Here is a 12125-nt window from a genome sequence, read left to right on the forward strand (position 1 = left end):
AGCAGTCTGGGCTCTAGGGCTGAAGGCGGGGAAGGTACCTGTCCCTTCAGCGGGACAGGGGTCAGTCCCTGTGCTGCAGGGGCAGGGTGGCTGGGAGACACTGCAGGGATGGGGGGGACAGGGCTGTGGCTTGGGAGTGAGGGGCACCAGGGAGGCAGGAGACAGTGGGTTGGGAGGGTGGGGCACAGGCAGTGCCAGGAGGCTGCAAGTTGAGAGTGAGGAGTATCAGCAGGGCTGGGGCTATTGCTTGGGAGTGAGGGGCATGGGCAGGGCAAGGGCATATCACAGCTCCCCCCATCATATTCCCAGCCGCTTCTCCAACAGGTGGCCTCTGTTTTGAAACTGGAAACATGGTAACACTACAGAACTAGCCTTATACCATTGAGTCACAAAGGCATAGTCTATGCAGATACACAGAAATACATAAAAAGTTAACATTTTTCCAAATGTTATTGTGTGTACATAGTAATGAGGGGGGAATACAAGATTATATTCCTGCAAACATTTACATGTGTGCTTTTCTTTAGAACTGTGAGTAGTTCCAACATAGCAGGAAAAGCCTAAGTGGGAAGATGGGGTGAAGAATGTGGGACTATATATGGGAAATCACATACTAGTTTTATTAGGGCTCAGAATGGCACTTGGATGCCTCCACACCCCACCCTCATAAATCACAGTGCTTTAACGTGAAGTGGGAGAGCACTGTGCTGACCTTTTGAGGAATGTGGATTGGCTGCATAGATACTTATACATTTAGTCAGAATTCAGTGAATGGAATGGATCTGTATGCTACTGAGAACCAGATTTGGTGGTATTTTATTCATAAAACTGGATAGCCACTGAGTCTTGTTTTCTATGCATTGTTATAGGAAAGGCAATGATTTCTTAGGGTGATATCTTTTATCAGACCAACTATGGTGTTGGGATAAAGTTAGACAGGTTTCTGAATGCAAGACATTCACAAGTTTGCCTGCCTTTTCCTAAACTATAGTTGGTCTAATAAGAGCTATCACCGTAAGAAATCCTTGCCTCTTGCATACTTTCTGGACCATCACAGCTACAATATCACTCTTACACTATCATTATCAGAAGGAAGTAGGAATTTTGTATGCTCACTGGTTGGAGTTCATGTTTTTCCCCAGTTGTCTAATCAAGTAAATTTCCATAGCCATATCACTACCTCACATTACACGACTATTAATCTGCAACAGTTTTAGAAATCTATTTTACTTTTCGCTCCATTTAACTTTTAATTTTTTTGTATGTACAATGAAAAACCCAGTTTCTCTTTCGGGTGTCCAATAGCTAAAGCTAAGGAGACTACACAAGAGGCTATATTTAGGCACTTCAGTTCACATGTGGTAGAAGGCATAAATAATGTTAGTTGCATTTTTTAAGATAAAGCAGCTGTGTTCTGACCAAGAGCTAGGCTGGGACCCAAATTGCAGCTCCAAGAATCCCACCCAGTTACACACCATAATCTGTAAATAATGCCCCCCCCCCAAAAAAAAAACCCCAAAAGAAACCAACAACCCAAAAAACCCAACCAACTCCAACCCTTGCTGTTGGCTTACAGAGGAGATGCATTGCCAAGACATTATTCTGTTTCAGTGCAGCCTTCCATGGCTCTACAGACTGGACTAAGCATATTGGACACAAAGCCTGCCTATGGTTTTGTAGAAGGCAGGGTCGATCGGCACTTTATGGCAAGGGGAAGGCAACTTATTTTTCCTGGGATGTTAAGATGATGGACATGTGCAAGATTTTATGCATTTCAGGTGAGAGCTCCCTCTGAGAACAACCAGGGCCACTGGGCACAGGACACAGTACCTCTGCCTTACAGGCCAACTAAATCAGAGATGCCCAGCACACGCTTTAGGAGTCAGTGGGCTTGCTTCCTCAGATGCTGTGAGGGGCCTGCAGCTCCCGTGTAGTTGGCTCAAGGGCTCATCTTTTTAGACAGGAGCCCCCCTGCCTCGACTGGGGAAAGTTGTCGGAAGATGCCGGCTCTTAGCTCTCGCTCTTTTCCTGAGGGCAGAAAGTGACGGAGCGATTCTTCGGCTGCAAACAGCTCAGAGGCCACCACTCCGGATTTCTATGGGAAACCTCCGGGCTTCTCACTGCAGCCCTGTGAAAGGATCTCAGGGCAGCCGGGCTGCGAGAGGCGGGGGCGCCCGGCCCGCCAGCTCTTCTCGCACTCGGCTTCGGGCTGCAGAAAAACAACCGGGCGCTCGGGACAGGACGGGACCGCACAAAGTCTCTGGGCTGTAAGCACCGGCTCCTGGCTCGCTCCGTGGAACGGGGGGGTGGCGGCAGCGGGCGGAGGGAGCCACACCCCAGCCCCCAGCAACCACTGTCTCATCGCTCGCTCGCGGCCTCTCCTTTTATGGACACCAGAATGTCTGACGTCACCCGGCTCTGGGAAACCGCGGTCAGCGCAACCAAACTTGGTCGGGAAAAACTGGGAGGTGAGGTGCGTCGGCTTGGAATGCTGATGGACGCGGCGCCGTGCCATTGGGCGCGACAGGAGGGTTCCGCTATTGGGCGAGAGCGCCGAGGGGGCGGGAGAAGCCGAGAGGCGTGAGGAGGGGTAGGTTGCGCCGGGGGAAAGCTGCCGCCTGGCTGCGGAGCGGAGTGGAGCGGAGCGGAACTGTGTTGGTGCTGCCGGGACCTGTCCGGGGCCGCAAGTTCGAGTCCCGCCACAGGCCTCCGCGCCGGCACCGCAGCTGGGTCCCCGCGCGCGGCGAGCACTTCGCCGGGAGTTCGCGAGGAGTTGGGGCTCCGGCCCCCCCGCCCGACGCCGCCATGCCCGTCTTCCATACCCGCACCATTGAGAGCATCCTGGAGCCCGTGGCGCAGCAGATCTCGCACCTCGTCATCATGCACGAGGAGGGCGAGGTGGACGGCAAGGCCATCCCAGACCTCACTGCCCCAGTGGCCGCTGTGCAGGCCGCCGTCAGCAACCTGGTCCGGGTGAGTGCGGACGGGCGTCCCGCAGCCCGCAAACTTCCCTCCTGTGACAGTGTCTGAGCCTGGCGCTGGTAGCGACCCTTGCCCTCCCGTCTGCTCCCCTCGGCCAACCTCCCGGCCGTGCCGTGCCGGGGCTGGAGCCAAGCCTTCTCCCCTCTGCGGGACTGAGTTAGGGCTGCTTGAAGCCCTCTTTCCTCCCCGCAGCAGGGCCACAGGAAGCCCACGTCCTCGGGTGGGGCTGGGCGGCCCGCACCCGCCTGTGTTTGGATGGTGCCCACTGCACGCACCCCGCACCAGATCGGGACCATCACCCGGAGTTGGGTGGCTGCCTGCCTGGCCAGCTGGGCAAAAAGCTTGAGCATCGCTGTTTCATTGACATGATGAGGCATCTTTTTTTCCTCCATAAAGTCTTTGTTGCCTCTACTTGTGTGTCTCTCTATAACTCCTTCATGGGAAACTGTTTGAAAACCAAACAAACAACACCCCCCCCCCAACCCTGTGTAAATCATGAATGCTTTTGAGCTTTATTTTCGGTGGAGAAAGTTGTGCTGTTAGAACTGTGAATGGAGTGGGGTGGCGGTTGAGTCGGGACTGTTTCAGAGCAACAAGCCGGGATTGTGTTTTTTAAGAATGAGTTACCACTTGCCAAAATGCTAAATGTGCCTAAGGATAATTGAGAGGCAATTGGAATTGCTTGACTTTTTTTCAGTGTTACCTTTGTAGCACCAGAGCTTTTCAGATTTAGAAATATCTCAGTTGTCAGTACATGTACAAACCTTTTAATCATTTGAATTGAAGTTAGAACAGTGGTACGAAACTATCCAAAGAAAAACTATTGGTGGGGAATAAACTTGCTCATTATGCCTTGTAAAGCACTGGGCTGCTGTATACCTCCTATCTCCACAACTGTCTAAAAGATCTCATGCATCTTTCCTTCATGCAGCTCTAGCTTCATTTGTAGAAAAAATGATTTACTCCTATAACCCACAAATTGCTTGTTTTTCATCATTAATCTTGTAAGATCTCATTTTCTAAGTATTGGTTTGTTGTTCTTCCACTGAGACTGATTTTTATGCTAGTTTTACATGGTCCTAGCTAGCCTTTGTAATAGAGAAATGCCACCTGGAAATGTTAACTTGGTTAGCACATAGTAATTTACATTCATTCTGTATGCTATATCTAAGTTAATATTGTAGGCTACATAGCATGATTTAGCATTTGCGATTATAATCATGGTAAATACAGCATTGACCTAATGGCTGACATCATAGAGGTAGGGGATATAGTGGAAAACATGGCAGGAAGGCTACTATTAAGGATGTGAGACTTATTTGAATTATACTCCTCATGCAGTATTTATTATAGTGGTATTGACCAGCCTTCTCTAACTTCGATGTTTTGCAAACCCTGTTATTGCTGGGCAGCTGGGTTTGGTTGTGCCCAAGATTCTTTTATTTTTATGCTGGTGATGTACTGTCTGGAATACTTCTGCTCTTGGCTAAGCTTTTTCTAATGACACCTAGTTGCAGAGTAACCCATGTCTCCTCGTTGGTTCACTAGGAAATTGCCCATCATGAATGGTGGGGTTGGGGGGGCAGGTGGGGGTGGAGCACTGCTACCCAGTGCCCCGCAGTGCCACCACTCTGCCCCCAGCCCCATGGGCTACCGCACCCGCCACATCCCCTGCTCCAGTCTTCCCATGGGAGGGGGAGAGGGTACCCCTTGGATGCAGCAATGAGGCCAGAGTTGGGGGGTGAGGCCAGTGCTGTACCTCCAGCACCGTGCGCCATCACCGGCTCCAAGGACCAAGGCTGGGGAAGGGTGTGGCTTTGCCACCCGCTCCTGCCCCTCAGTCTTGCTCCATCAACTCTGTCTGCATCTGAGGAACAGGGCTGGGGGAGGGGAAGAGGCCAGTGCCACTGGCTTTGCCCCCACTCTGGCTCCTCAGTTCCCTGCCCTCATGGCGGCGCTCCGCCGTGTGTCTGTCTGTGCAGAGCATTCTGATTGTGTCAGTCAGCATTGTGATTGGTTGCCTTGGCAGCCAATCAGAGTACGAATGAAGCGTTAGGGACAGACAGACAGACAGACAGACAGACACACACACACACACACACACACTAAGGCTTTTATTATATTAGCATTGTGAGTGAAGGAATTGGTTATATAAGTCTAAGGAAGGGAACACAGAATATATGATGCAGTTAAACTCAGATTTTCCTTTCATAGAGAAATTTACATCTGAAGCTTGTTTTAACCCTGAGCTAATTTTACATTGTCTGGCAATGCAGTCATCTGTGGAAAGAGCTTTACCTGGATAAAGTAAGGAAAACAAGTCTCCTAGCCTATTAATGCCAAATCTTTAATTTTGGGCTATGGCTTTGGAATACATTCAGCCTTTATTTAAAAATATGTATCCGCTAGCGAAATGTGGTTTTACAAGTATTGTTCTTTCCGTTTGACCATCTTTGGCATGCTTGGAAAAAGACTGAATAAACTGAAATGGCAGTACTAGTCAGAGATATTCCTCAAAAGAGTTGCCTTATCTCTGTGTTCCACTGAACCCTGTCTACACTAGGGAATGAATATAGAAAAATAGTTCTATCAATTCCTGATGTTGTTTTTTTTTGTATAACTTCTAAGTGTAGAGGTCAGCAGTCTGCCTGTATTCTTCATTTTCTGAAAGTGGGAATGCTTGTATACACAGGTTGTCAGCAGTTGCTAGCACTGTAATCATAGGTTTGATTGTTTGTTTTTTCCTTGACTAGCTCTGGGCTTCATTATACTTCACCGGTAAAACTCCAGCAACAGCAGGATTTTGAGTCCTCTTCCCTAGACTCAGTTAGAGCAAGTCTAGAAGCCATTGTGCTTAAAATTCATGTGGCTGTCACAGCTACTGTTGCTGAAGTGATTGAAAAATTTGAGTAAAGCACACAATTTGTACAGTGTTTTTGAAAATGCATTAGTTTGGGAAGCCCTGATGGTTTAGTTCTTCTGTCCCTATGCCAAAGAGCAGTCTTACATAGTTTCTTGACTACTAGGTTGTGTTTGTTGCACTACCCAAGACACAGTCCATATTGTGCATTGTAACCACAGTGCAGCAGACAAGTATTCTTACATGAATATCTTCCATGGTTCATAAATCACCCCATATAAAGCCTCTGTCTACTGTTCCTTTTCCTGCTGGAGGATTCAAATGGAGTTCCTGCTTAATTGGACTTCTGATCTTTGTGGGGTGGAGAAGATGGTAGGGGAGGGTGTTTTGTTTTACTGACTGGGAAGATGGATTATATTTCAATTATTGAAAGCTTTGTAAGTTCAGAATCTCTAGTGATTTGATAGTGTAAGAGTCACAGGCAACTCAATCAACAGTGGGGACTGATCCCTGGTGGGATATTATAAGACGTTATTGTGAAACTAACACCAAACACCAGGAGGTCAAATTCCTGATCTAAATTTATATATGTAAAATGAAACAACTGCCCCCAATAAGGCATCTTATTTCATGTTAAATGTCCAACATTTGATATTGTCTGTGTCCCCTGGAATGTGAATGAACCGAGGTTTACTTTTTCAGTGCTGTATTTTGTTAGCAGATGTCAGGCCTGGAACAACATGCAAAACGTATCCCCAAAGCCAAACTTTGACAAAACATCCAAGAAGTTACTTGCTGGAACACTTAAGTTGTGCATCAGTGCAGTGCTCAAAGCTCCTGCATAATTTTTGGAGAAAAAATATGAGCATAGTACTTTCATGGGGGAAACTGAGACAGTAATGGAAATGCGTCATTTCATATCAGGTATGCTAAATCTGAGGCAGGATAAACCCCTTTATTTGTCATCTGTTTGTTTGCTTCAATCTACAGTGCTGCAGGTAGTTGACATTCATAGCATTTTCTTTGCAATTGGAGAACTTAAATGATAAAATTGAAAGTAGAGTTGCACTGATACATTGGTCCCATATTGTATCAGCACCAGTAAAAGGTAAATTGACATTACTGGCAATTGGGGTTTTTTTTGGCCAGTGTGCTCGATTAATGTTACTGATAAATGCTGCGTGCATGTACGCAGCCGAAGCACAGCATGCAGGCATCCAGGAGCGCAGCCTTGCAGCGTGGAGAGCAGTGTCCAGCTGGTAAGCCAGCTGTGGAAGGAAGGGGTGTGGGGGAGGGAAGGAGCATGGATGGTGGCAGACCGAGGCTCCAGCAGTGAGGGAGGGAGCCAACTGGTGCTGATGCTGAGGCAGGAGTAGGCGCTGCACAGCTGGGGCAGGTGTGGGGCGGAACCACAAGTGGCTTGTCCAGGAAGTGTGGGGGGGAGGCGGCTTCTGCTGCTACATGCACCCTGGGATTGCATGGGGGGCATGTGCCCCCAGATTTGTGTCTGGAGTGGGGGCGGGCTGGGGCCAGGGGTAGTGCCAGGCTCTTCCTGGCAGGGTGGCTGGGCTAGGCTGGGCTGGGCTGGGCTGGGCTGTGCTTGGGGCAGGTGGTGGCAGCACCTGGAAGCGGGTTACTGGGGGGCTGCAGCCACCTAAAAATTCACTGTAGCCCCCCCTGTAGCAACGTTGCTGCCACCTGCCCTGGATGCAGCCCCGGCACAGTCCCCCTTGCTGGGAAGAGCCCAGTGCCGCCCCTGGTCCCAGCCTGTAGCAGTAGCCTGCCCTCACCATGTGCACACATTCAGGGAGTACATGCCCCCCATGCCCTTCCAGGGTGCCTATAGCGGTGGGAGCCGCCACTCCCCCCACACACTCCCCGGATCAGCTGTGGCTCTGTCCCGTGCCCTGCCCTGGCACACCCCGGCTGTGCAGCCCCTGCCCCAGCGCTAGCCCCACTCTCTCCCTCACCATGGGGGCCTCAATCTGTCCCATCCCCATGCCTCTTCTCTCCCTCCTTGCTGCTTCTCCCACAACAGACTTACCAACTGGATGCTGCTCTCCAAGCTGCTGGGCTGCATAGCGGCAATTGGATTGGTATCGGCCAATATGGCTAGTTAAAAATTGGCCATCGGCGTCAGCCCAAAAAAGTCTTTATCGGCGCACCCCAACTGAAAGTTTTAAACTTAAGGGTAAGCCCAGTATGCAGGGAATAAAGGTCAGGTATACTTACTTAACTAATTGCTTTGCAAAGGAAAGTTTGAAATTTTAACTGATCACATCTAGATTGGGTAAAGTTTAACCTAAGAGCGGTGAATAAAAAGTTTCTAAGCTGAGTCACTAATTGAGGGAGAGGGAAAGATGTAGGTGTGGTTGTGTGTGTGTGTCTATATACACATACTATTCATATAAAATAAACTAGCAACTACCCGTTATGAATGGGGGGGGGTGCAAAACAATCTCTTTCTCTTTCTTTTTTTTCCCCCCATACTGTATAATTTATTTGTTAATTACCACTAATACACAAAGGGGAAACCTGAGGGAGCAGCTTAGGGAACGGAATCGTGGGAACTGTAATCAGATAATTCAAAGGTTGTTTTTGTTAAGATAAGGCCTTGAGACTTTTGTTCAAAAATGAGAACTGAGAATATCCTAATATGGGTGTATTCCAATAGCTAGGTCTGTAAGGAAGGGACTCATGCAATCTTCTAGCTCAGCATTGCTTAGTATTCTTGTTTGTTTATAGAAGGTGGAGAATCTTATTTGCTTTAAAAGGTTAAAAGGAATAAAGTCTTATGCCAGCCCATCTGGACTCTGTTGTGTTCTGAAAGTTATAACCAAATGACAAGTAACTTAGAGCGTTGAAGGAGTCCTAATTAGCTAATAAGATGAAGACCTTTCCCATTTTTGTATTTTTTTTATATCTCGTATTTGAGAAGATATATATGATGGAACAATTGATGTCAAGTGATAAAAAAATAACTTTAGAGGCAAGGCCATCTGTTCTTGAGACTATTCTATTCAGAAAGGGGACAAAACATCTGTTTTACTTCGGTGTATCTGCAATTTTTTTTCATGATTCAGAGGAATTTCAGACCTTCTTTGTAAATAGTGGACATTTGTTCTGATCAAGTAAGTTTATAATTTTACTTGATGAGACTTTTAGATGGATAGTCAGGAAGAGAAAGCAGTCTTGCGGTAATGCAGCCATACATCAGTATGTAATTGGTGTCTTGCTTTCATGAGTTAGGAGCGATTTTTAAAGAGGAAATAAATCAATCCATCTGAATAGAAGAATCTTTTGTTCTGCTGATGATGTTTTGTGGCTTCATTATTACTCGTCTTTGCTGCCTTCTCTGAAAGGAATCTTTTGTTTTGTATTTTTGACTTGCAACTGTCCTTAACTCCCCAGTCCCCATTAGTGATTGTTTCCAACCTTGCTTTTAAGCATTGAGATGGAATATTATCTCAACAACTGATAACGTGGCTGGCTGGATTAAGCAATTTTAAATGCTGACAGTTTGTGATATACTACCCATATTACAAAGAACCTGTTAATCTTAGTTCAAACAAGATTACAGGAAATTTCTTTTAAAATATATTTGTAAACTTCGACTTGTGGAGGAGGTCTAAGCTTTGTTTATAACTGAGTCACTGTAGGGTGTAGGAGAGTGGTTGTTATGTTCATATGATGTTTGAGGTGAGTTGCTAGTAAGGGAAGAGAAGACTTGAGGTTTCTTTAATATTTGATGTTGTTTGATAATACCCTAAATGTTTGTACCTGACAACTTGCAAAAAAGAATTTTTCCAACTATTTTAGTTAGTCTAATAAAAGATACCAGATTTACCAAAGAGTCTTGCATGTATATTACCCAATACTTTGTCAAAAAAAACCCAACTCCCCCAAAACTTAGTGTTTTTAAAATTCATAAATGCTATTAAACTTTAGACACATGATTCTTTTAAAGAATGTTACATCAAGTGCACTATGAGGAGCTAGATTTTAAGAAGACTGTTCAGAATGTCTTAGTCGCAGAATTCCAAGTATGAAATGTGAATCAAGATGCTACATGTGGATTATAGGTTTTTTCCCCTTCTAGCTCGACTTTGGTATTGTGACAAAGGCACCTTCCAGGCCTGGTAATAGTATGGCCCCACCCTTGTCTCTGGTTAAACCTCCTGCTTTGTTCATCTGCCACGCTGTGTTGATAAATGATTGTGATGTTAAAGTAAGCGGGAGGCTGCCCTTCCGTGCACCCAAATGACATGGGTGCTAAGTACGCACTCCTACCACCTCTGTGTATCCCATCCCTCCCTGATGTTAAATTGTGATGATACTTCAGCTCAAGCCATGCCAAACTGGGCACATGGTTGGATCTTTACAATACTGCCTCTTTGGGGCCACAGATCCCCCCCGCCCCCCCGGGGCCTCTTGCACTCCACTGGCGCTCATCCGGTCTCTTGCATACTGCCTATCCAGGCCACATTTATTCTGCCCTACTCAAGGAGATCCTCAGGCTTTTCTCTCCACCCCTTGGTCAGTCCTGGCACAGTTTTTTGGGCCTCTCCCGTGACCTTCACCCAAAAGGAACTGAGCAGTTACTTAACTATAGGCCTACTTTGCCCCTGGCCCCTCATCAGACCACTACGGGCCCCTCTTGGGCCACAGCTCTACCCCTTACACTGGGGCATGGGGTCTTCCACCCCCTTGGGACTCAGCCACTTCTCCCTGAGCTTAACTGGCCCCACAACTCTGCCCCACCACTCTCAGGGCCCAAGGTCTTATACCCTGTCCCAAGGCAACAGTCATTGGGGGACAGGAAATACTCCCCATGGTGGGACTGGGGATGGGGGTGACCCGCCCCTACAAGAAAAGCCCCGAAACCTGCGCAACCATACCAGTTTTAGGCCACTGAGTGCAGGACAAGCTGTGCCGGGAGGAAACACCTTCATGGTTCATGAACCACGCTTATTTCTGGCTGGAGCTGGCATGAGCAGATTATGTTATCACAGCATGCTGCTTGGCCAGAATAAAAGCCAGTACCAGGAGAGCAGTGGAAATGGCTGACGGGGAAAGTGCTTTCCATGCCAAGCGCAGCCAGCACTGGTGTGCGGTGGGGGATCAGATCAGGCTACTGGGGAGCAAGAGAGATCCTCGACAGGGGAGAGGAACCAGAGCAAAGCCTCAGGCACTGGGGCTGCAAGGGAGGAAGAGTTGCTAACCTACCCACCTCAGCCTTTTTTTTTAGTGACTGGATTCCTTTTTTGTTCTTCTCTTGCCTTTTTCCTCTCTTCTTTTGGCGGGAGATGGCACAGAAGGGTCCTGAGGCGGAGGGGCTGGAACATTGGAACATGGGCAATGCTCCAAGAACTAGAGCAGCCTTGGAACCATGACAAGCAGCTGGCTGGCCACTGAAAAAACACTAGGAGCCCAAGCAAACCCGGTTCCCCATACAGTACAGTGACAGGAAGGAGCCAATTGTAGCCCAGGTGATGTGAAGAGCAGGGATTGAGGGGACCAGAGAGCAAGCTGCACCAAGCCCAAGTGGCTCGTCTTGGAGGCTGACATATGGAAGGGGTGTAGGGAAGGCAGAGCCCCACGAATTCTCGTCAAGTGGTGTGGCCAACCTGGGAGAGTCCTTAACAGGGGAACTCGCTACTGAAGGTTCAATTAAAGTTGTGGCAGGTGACTTTTCAGGCTTTCCCCAGGGTTATTGAGGACCCCTCCAGGGGTGACAGAAGCCCATGCAGCGCCTAACACCAGGTGCACATGGCAGGGTGGCATGTGAGCAGATACTTGAGACCAGACGGGCACACACCCCCTTAGGGTCAGGTGCTCACTCCTCTTTGAGCATGCCTGGCACTCCTCCAGGGTCCAGCACCCCATGGGCATCGGGTGCTTCTCCTAAGTTTACCTGGCCCTTGCAACTCTCCTAATAAGCCACCCAAAGGTGAGGGCAAGGGTTAGGCACTCTGACCCACCTTACACCAGGTAGGTTCTCAGTCCTGGTATTTAGGTTGTCCTGCCCCACCACAGGCAGGCCCACCAGGCTTCCCTGTCCCAGCAGGGTGCAGTTTTAGGTCGTGCCCAGGACCAATGAGCCCCTTCCTTCCCCATAGCCTTACCCTTACCTCCAAGATATTCCTGGAGCAGAAGCTCCCCTGGGTGATGTTACTCCCCAGGCAGCTGAGCACAAACTGCTCTGATCTCTTATAGCAGAGTTCTTCAAACTGGCCCCCTGCTCCAGCCCTTAAAGTGACAGACACACAAAGGGGTGTTCTGT

General features: G+C 48.2%; 1 protein-coding gene across 2 annotated transcripts in view; it reads left to right on the plus strand.

Moving 5' to 3' along the window:
- The first annotated feature begins 2639 nt into the window (after positions 1–2639).
- The window catches only part of VCL (vinculin), a 105755-nt gene continuing 96269 nt past the window's right edge, over positions 2640–12125 (plus strand). Inside the window, exon 1 of one of the 2 annotated variants that reach the window (XM_019555557.1) lies at positions 2640–2973. In XM_019555557.1, coding sequence (XP_019411102.1) covers positions 2806–2973 — 168 coding nt within the window. In that variant the 5' untranslated portion in view covers positions 2640–2805. The remainder of the gene's footprint in view (positions 2974–12125) is intronic. The other variant, XM_019555556.1, reaches the window with a different exon arrangement.

Source organism: Crocodylus porosus, unplaced genomic scaffold (assembly GCF_001723895.1).
Source record: "Crocodylus porosus isolate Cpor-Errol unplaced genomic scaffold, CroPor_comp1, whole genome shotgun sequence".
Taxonomy (NCBI): Eukaryota; Metazoa; Chordata; order Crocodylia; family Crocodylidae; genus Crocodylus; species Crocodylus porosus.